General features: G+C 38.4%; 1 protein-coding gene across 4 annotated transcripts in view; it reads left to right on the plus strand.

Moving 5' to 3' along the window:
- NMNAT3 (nicotinamide nucleotide adenylyltransferase 3) overlaps window positions 1-8,739 on the plus strand; it is a 28,785-nt gene extending 20,046 nt beyond the window's left edge. For 2 of the 4 annotated variants that reach the window (XM_082057134.1, XM_082057135.1), the window contains 2 exons: window positions 4,079-4,188; window positions 7,815-8,717. In XM_082057134.1, the coding sequence (XP_081913260.1) occupies window positions 4,079-4,188; window positions 7,815-8,224 (520 nt within the window). In that variant the 3' untranslated portion in view covers window positions 8,225-8,717. Of the gene's footprint in view, window positions 1-4,078; window positions 4,189-7,814 lie in introns of all 4 variants that reach the window. The other 2 variants (XM_082057132.1, XM_082057133.1) reach the window with 1 other exon arrangement.
- Window position 8,740: the final 1 nt, after the last annotated feature.

The raw sequence follows: 8,740 nt of genomic DNA on the forward strand, positions 1-8,740 counted from the left end.
GGCTACCACATCAATGCATAGAATTGGCTCCTGTAAAACACCCAAGCAAAGCAGAACATGTCTGTTTATGGCGTCACCTGCTATGAGATAAAGTATTAGAACTGTGAGCAATGAAAATTCCCATCAGAAAGGCTGTGTGGTCAGTATTCCCCATCTGAAGTCTTTCCTCTCTTAGTGCAAGGCAGATAGGCTTTCCCTGGACCACTGCAGTAATCTACAGTACTGCACTTGTGCCCTTTAAGAAGTTAGATGCATGTGGAAAGCCTCTGCCAAGAAAGGGTCTAGCAAAATTATTTTCACTGAAAGAGTTCTGCAGAAAAGTTTTTGGTTCTCACATTATTTCTCTTAAAACTCTAAGCAGGTAATATAGATATCTTATCAGAAAGTAAGAGAGTTCATAAACAACCCTATTCTTCAGGATCATCCCTATTCAAGTTTAGCTATGTTGGCATTATTATGCCTGCAGGTTTATTTATTCACACATTCTTGCAAAGTTTTCTTATTAACTCTAATGGCAAGTTAAACCCAAGCCCATAACTGCTGATGTTTTCTTCAAAATCACTGATTTTGCTGGGGTTTTGTGCTGGAAGGAAAAATTAAACAAATTGTTCAGTATCTGTGAACTTGATGTAAGGACTTTGAAATGTGCCTTTTTCCTGTATGGTTGTTCTTGGTAATAAATGCATCATGGGGCAAGGTATGAAAGTACAAACTTCTTGTGCTAGCCACGTTTTGGAAACACAGATGCTACAGAAGTCAACAGATATTGTGAAAGTGTAAGACTTCACGGATATCTTTCAAGAAATCAAGCTGGGCTGTAAGAACTATCAAGGATTCTTCATTTCTATCAGCATTTTCTAGGTTACTTTCTAACTGGGAACAGTTATTTGTGTAGCTTAAGGGTCTGAAATGTGCCTTCCAACAACAGCCCAGAAAGCTCTTGTGGCTCTATGTGGAAGCAATTAAAACCCAGACCTGTTACTTTACAAAAGCATACATAACAATACCCTACATACTTGCAAAACAACTAGTGGAGCCTTTTAGTTTTTTTGTTTGCTTAGCTGAGTGAACATAGACATCCAGTTGCTTCTTTTGCCTCTTCCCTCCAGGCAGCAGAATAGGCACGGGCTGAGTAGAAGACTAGGCAAAACTACCCTGTCTCTGCAGAAAACTTCAGTGTTCTTTTCTTTATTCACGATTGTATATTCCAGTGTGAGAAATCACCAAAAGGTTTGTCCTGCAGTATTGGTCAGGTATGGGATTTTTCTCCTAGACTTCAGTTTTGTAAAACTATTATCCTCCAAAGAAACAGCCACAAAACTTACAGATCAGGTGATCCTACTTACACAGGCTTTGATCTTGCACAGCTCCAACTGCAGTGAGTACTACTTGCAAGATTGGGTTTGTAAATTGTAAATCCACTTCAGTGTCCTTTAGCATAAGAAGTACAGTCAATGAAACCTGTATGTATAATTTTCTGCTCAGGGAAAGTATCAGTGTGGTATGAACAGCCAAACTTCCTATCTGCCTACAGAGTATGACACTCATTTTATAAATAAATTCACAACATGTTAAAAATAATGTCTCTTAAGGAGAGAAATGAGATTAAATCATTTTTTCCCAAATGATGACCTGTATTAGTGAGCTGAACCAGTGCTATAGTCTAATGCTGAACTCTGTCCCCTGAGTGGGAAGCAGCATCCTGATGAAATAGCACATGTAGGTATTTTGACTCTATATTTTATTTTAACTATCATACAAGAATATTAAAAAAAGAGATGGCTTTAGGGCTAGATCCTTACCAGATGTAAACAGGCTATGGTTTGTGGTGGAGCTGTGCTTCTTCACAAGTGTTGATGCTTAATGTACAGATTCTTCCCTGGTCAAAGAACCAAGAACCAATTGCTGCCTTCACTATAAGCTCCCTCAGATAGGAAACTTTAGTACCAATAGAAAAGAGATTTTGCTATTGCAAGGCAAAAGGAAAAAAATGTTATTGTACCTAAATGTCTCTTCTTATCAGTATTTTGAATTGTACACTTAACTGTAGTAGAATGTTCTGTCCTGAGACACATGAATGACCTTTTCCTGCAGTACTAGCTCTACCTGAATGCGATGAAAATGTCACATTTCATCAAAATTTGTGGATTTTGCAGAGGCTCACAAATAGTTATGACACAAAAGAATTTTAAGCAACAAAGCTTATATCCCACTTGTGGCAGTGCTGTTAGTTGCCTGTTACATTGAGTATGAGTATTGGAGACTATCCCAAGGCTTTTTTTGGAGAAAAAAAGGGAACATGATAAAGCTATTTCCCACTTAGCTGCTGTTCCAGAATATTCTTCCTAGACAAGAAAACAGTATTGTGAGTGACCAAAGAACTACATTAATTCCTCTTGTAATGTAGGTTTGATTGTGGTGCAGATATACTATGAATTTATTGAGAGTTGGCAAAGATCTATCTTACCCAACTTTTGTTGAATTGTGCTTGTGATTTGATGGTATAGTTATTCAAAGCTTCATACACAGTTCGGAAAATGACAGATTGGTTTGAGCTTTTTGGTGTATCTTTAAAATAGCAGAACCGTCCCTGCCCCAGCACTTGAAACACCTGCTGAACAGACCTTTTGGCAGTTAAGATTTTGCAGTACTTGTAACAGTAGTCCTGCAGTGAGCTCTTTGCCAAGAGTTCTTATTTTTGAATCACGGCCCAAGAATGTCAGTCCCTGATACAAAGTTAGTGTACTTGACTATACATAGCATCAGCCTGTTTACAACACGGCAGGATTAAAAATAGAAATGTAGGAAGGCACAGGCCAAGCTACTGCTACCTACTCTCTACTACCATATGTCACTCACCTCTGGTCTATGCAGTTTCTTTAGCCAATGGCTGAGCATCAAAAATTGCTGGCAATAGTTACGCAGCCGGTCCAGGTGCAGGTTCTTGACACTTGTGCAACTTAGTCCTGTGGCTACAAGTATTTGCATGATTTGAAGAGTGTACATATAAATCACTAAACTATAAATTCATTCCTTAGGCCAGACACTCAAAGCATTATCTTTGGCTTTATACAAATACCGAATTCAGACTGTACCTTGTAACTCATAATCTTTGGTTTTATAAGACCTGACAGCCACTTTGGCTATATATATACTTGACAGAGATGGGACACTGGCTGGAGTCTGTGTCTGCCTCTCCTGGTTAACCGTGAGCTTGTTTCCTGAAATGACTTTGGCTCATGCGAATATGAGCAATGCCTGAGCTTGACTCAGGATGGTGCAAGTCAGGGACTATTGTAAACAGGCAAGGCCATGCTGACTGGAAGGAAGGAAGTTTAGGTGTTTGGCTCTAAAACTGGCACTTGCCCTCATGATCAAAGAAGGGGCCACTACCATGAGGTAATAGAACCAGTATTGCAGTGGGGCACCAGTGATTAGGAGCAGCAAAAGAATAAATTAATAGAAACCTGAAAAAAATGACAAAAGGATCCTTGGGTGCCTTATGGATCTGAACTCAGTAAAAGTAGAAGCATAGTGGATGTCAAAAATCTTATGAGAATTGTATATTTTGAGTTTATCAAGATTTTTATTATTTAATTAAAATGAAATGGAAAACCACAAGGTTGAAAACTCAGGGAACATGATTTTGTGGAGAAGAGGATGAGAGAGAGTCTTCTCCTGAAAAGTGAGTGCATATTATATAATAGAAATAGCATTGTGAAGAATGAATCAAGAAATTGGATCTAGTGATTGAAGCGTGATTTAATCCTGTTTCTAGCAAAAACCTCCACGATGTTTTAAATGTAATGTTGCTACCAAAATTGCCATAGTGGTAGAATTTCAAAAAGGAATTTAAAATCAGAATGTCATCACAGAGATTGCTTGTGAATTCTGCAAAATGTTAATTATGTTGATACTAATCTCATGGTAGAATAAATATGCTAAATTCTTAACAAATTGTATTCAAAACCGAAGTGCATAAAAGCAGACTGTGTTCTTGAATCTGAAAGTGCCAAATAATCGCTTTGTGCATCTCTGAGAGGATTACCTCACACAGAAGCCTTTATTTTAAATGCAGGCACCATTACAATGAATCACTCAGATTGCTCCAGTCCAAGAAGGAAATAATGAAAAACAAACAGCCCATAGAAAGATCTACAGAGGATTCCCTTTCTGACCAGCACTCAGGTGGGTTCATAACTGTAAACAAGACTCTTTGTTTAGCATTAAAAACAACACAGCTTTACCAGACTAGACTAATTGATGAAAAAGTTGAACATAGTAGCTGGTAAGTTTTGAGGGTAGGAGCTACCTGCCAAAACCAAGCCGTGCTAAATGCCAGCTGGTGCAGTTGTTTTGTAGTAACTCCCACATGGGCAGGAGACTTATTCTGGAGTTGTATTAATTCTAGGTTTTATAAGCATCTTTTTAGCTGTGTCAGAGATACATGTCGCGGCCCTGCTGGTCTTGCAAAGCATAGTATTTATGAATAAAAAATATCAAAAAGTATAGGGATTGCTTAGAATTGTAATTGTAGTGTTAGACAATGGACAAGGTATATGGGCACCACAGCAGCGATGCTGATGCATTGGTGTTTATTGCATTTCTGGACAGAAAAGCTTCTGTTGACATCAGAAGTATGGCAGGTTCTGGAAACACTGCCAGTTTTGGGTTTCCTATTCTGTCATGTTCCCTAGCCCTATGATTTGCTAGAATGCTGCTAAATTTTTGATACATTACATTTTTCCTGTGGTATTGCAGCACTTCTTGGACATGAATAATATGTTTAGGTTGTTCATGGTTGTACCAAAGTTTCCAAAAGATAAGTTGTTGTATCTTTATAGATGGTAGAGGGAAAAAAGGTCTCAAGGCATTTGGACTGCAGTGCAATCTTGTGTCTGATGTGGTTGATGATTATTGGCAAGTAACAAATCAGATTATTCCACGTTTACATACTAAAGAAAATTAAAGTGAAAGTAATAAAGACTCTTTTAGTTTTCCATTAAAAAAAAAATCTTTTGACTATTATTTTCTGTAGTTATTTCAAGCTCTATATCATTTTATGTAAAAACGGTCAAGAAAACAAATGTTAGAGCTAGTCTTTCTTTTCCAATAAAGATTCTCAGTTTAGAATTAATCAGTCTTCATCACAGGATTCCCCTATGGTTGAAAACAAAAGGCATAGCAAAAACTGGGTGAGGAGGAGGACAGGCAAGAAGTAGGTTTCTCTGCTAGTATGTAGTAGCTGGATTTATTTTTTTTATTTCTATCTGGCAGCTCTCTGCAAAGAACAATAAAGGCTAGCATCCTCTTGTTACGTTTTCTGCCTTCAGCGTTTTGACTGACTGGGCAGTAGTTCGGATTTGGCTATGTTAAACATGTGGCCCATCAAGAAGGAACGGAACGGTTTCTTCCCACTTCCTTGGGTCACTAGCATGGTATGGCATGGGGCATGGGGAATGACCAAGAGCTACTCAGAACTCTAGAGCAGACTACAGTTGCTCCCATTTCTCATAAATAAATGTTGATTATCACGAACTTTCTAATGGCAGGAAACTGCTACCCCCCAAAAAACCCACTCCCAACAATGAAATCTGTTGAACTGGGGTTTTCTGTGAAGTTCGTAGAAAGGCTCAGTCACCTAATGAAAACTTTCACAAAGATCAGCTTGATGGCTGAATATAGCAATGGCAAAATTCCATAACAGATTCTTTTTTGACTAAAGGTATGCCTACTAAACTGTAAGACTTCTTTGCATGGTGCTGAACCTCATGATTTTTTTCCACATCAAATGATGAAGTCACTTTAGTATACATTGCAAATGAAAAGGTTCACTGAGGACAGATGTAAACAAATGATTGCAGTTTTAATAAACTTATTTGTGCTATTCCTTCAGGAAGAAGATTAAAATGACAAGACTATGGAGTTATTTTTCTCTTTTTTTCCATATCAGGCATCTGCCATCGCTCCTTAATTCACCCAATATAGGTTCACATGCATTGTTGCTTCTCCTGCTTACAAGAGATGGTTGATTGTCTTCATTTCATTTGTAATTGAATCCCCCTGCACTTCAAGTCTCAGTTGCCTTACATGAACAACCTTGCTGAATGCTTCTCCTTGGCATATTGCAACAGCAGTCTCCCTTACTTAGACCTTAAATCCAGCTACTTCTTTGTGTTATTAGTTATTTCTCCTTTAGCTTGCCCTCTCCTTTTTCCCTGAACAACACTTCAAAGAATTGGCATTCATTTCTGTCCACCACCATTGACTGAGCTATGCCAATCAAAAACAAGCAAAAATTTCCCGGATCCAGACATATCATGGCCTGTAATCAAGGTTATTGTACTTATTAAAAAAAATGGACCACTGCAGCAGCCATTTGGGTTTTATACCATTATCTATAGTGGAAGCTGCAGATCATCATTTAGCAAAATGCCACTGAAAGGGCAAAGACACGTTTTTCTCATTGACACAGAAGATGCGGGGATATGCAGAGATACATCTGTAAAATTGACAGCCTTTTTGGAAAGCCTCTGATCTGTTAATTTATCTTACCGTAACCTAGAACTGCAATGCATGTACATTTGGAGGAACCCATCAACACTATAAAAACTCTAGTGTAATATTAGCTCTAATACATCTTGGGACAGAGTACTGTTTTATTGTGGAGGTTGCTGTTAAATAAAAAGCAAGCTGTGAAAGCAGGAGACTGGAAACAGTTGAACCTTGGAATTGAGGACAGGGAACTGCTAAGGAAGAGTAGAATCTGTGAGCGGAAAGACATGAATATTGGAACTGGCATGAAGAAATAGATAGGCAGAGGACAGCTTGGAAGGGATGATGCAGAAGAGATCAGCTTTAGCATGACAGAGCTTCCAGGATTGTATGAATCATAAGGTTCTTGGTGTCTCATTGCTCATGAACTGTCAGAAGTATCTGGGACATTCTTCCTGTAGCCCTGGTCCACACAGGGATCACAAGGCAACTTTTGCAGGTACTTCTGTACTAGCTCAAGTTCCAGAGATGAGAGCATTGAATCTAAAGGTTTCAACTTTGCAGTTGTGGGTATCAAAATAAAAATTTACTGGATAGCTTATGGGGGAGAGGGCTGTTACAAGAACTGCACTTTCCTACCAAAGACACTATAAAGTCTAAAAAAACCCAGAACTATTTTTTAAGTATGTGGATAGTCTGTGATGATTCTGTCAGGCATGTTTCAAGACTGCCTTGTCCCATACAGTCCTGCTGTAGTAATACTGCATTCAGAGCACAGGAGGGTGCATTGCAGTACCCCTGGCACCATTGTTGTAGGGGTTGGAAGGTATGTAGTGAGGGCTGTAAGAGGAGAATAAATGCTTTCCCTGAGGGCAGCGGGGCAGCTGCTCCCTGAGGGACAGGCAGCCCGACAGACGAGGGTGTCGCTGCCTGGGCTTGGTCCCACATACCTGAGCAAATCAAGCAGGACAGACTGGGATGGTGTAGGCCAGGTTCAACTAAGTCTAGTCTTTGTGCTAAAATAATTTCTTCTTTATTTGCCTCTTCCCCTTTTTGGCTTGCTTGAGTGGAGGAATAATTCTCCTTTAACATTGTATAGATAATATTTTATATACTGTGAGTGATGAAGTAGGAGATAAAGTAATTGTGACCAGATACATAAATCCAAGCTGAATTTTTCTTGCAACCTTTTAAAAGAAAACTGGAGTAAAGATAAATGATTGAAAAAAAAAGTGCCAAGTTAAAAACCATTTTAAAGTATAAGCTTCCTAGAAAACCAAGCAAGTATAGAAATCTCCCATTTCCTTTTGTCTTTCCAGCTCTACCAGAATTAAAGCTGCTCTGTGGAGCTGATTTCCTACAGACTTTTAAGACACCCAATCTCTGGAAGGAAGAACACATCAAAGAAATAGTGGAAAAGTTTGGTTTGGTCTGCATTAGCCGTGCTGGCTCTGACCCTACTCAGTACATCAATGAATCAGACCTTTTAACTCAATTTCAGCACAATATCTTTCTGGTGAAAGAATGGATTCAGAATGAAATCAGTGCAACACAGATACGCTCTGCCTTGTGCCGAGGATTAAGTGTAAAGTATCTCATACCAGATTCTGTTATATCCTACATTGCACATCATAATATCTACACAGAAGAGAGTGAGAGGAAGAATGAAGGTGACTTGCTTCAGCCTCTTAAATTGCATAACACAGCAGTAAACCCACTAAATGACTGATGTCTGTACTGTGTGAAGTGGACACACCTGGTGTTTCTTCATGTAAAGTTCTTGCAAAAGCTGTTTCTTGTAATTGAGGGGAAAGTACCTCAGTCAAAAATTTATTGAATTCACGTGGTGTTTTAAACTCCTGTTTTTGTGTGTGGTAGTGCTTAAGCAAACTGGGATGATTAGCTGCATAGCTTAGAATATATATAAAGAAGAGCTTCCTTGTGAAAATAAAAGAAATAAGATCTTAACAATAAATATTAATTTCCAGTAATACTTAAGGATCAAACATAGTATTTTCCTGAATTGTTATTCTGTAATCCTACAGACAGTTTTAGCATGAAGATGCCTTATTGTTCTGAAGCAGCAAAATGAAATGAACACTAACATTTCTTTATATATATGTATGTATGTATACACGCACACACATATATATATACACAAATAAAATTAGATAGATATTACTGCTAAACTTTGACTTTTTAGGACCCTGAATAACTTCTTGTGTTTTGGCAGTTTGGACAAGAG

The sequence above is a fragment of the Streptopelia decaocto genome (assembly GCF_964273445.1).
Source record: "Streptopelia decaocto genome assembly, chromosome: 6".
NCBI lineage: Eukaryota > Metazoa > Chordata > Aves > Columbiformes > Columbidae > Streptopelia > Streptopelia decaocto.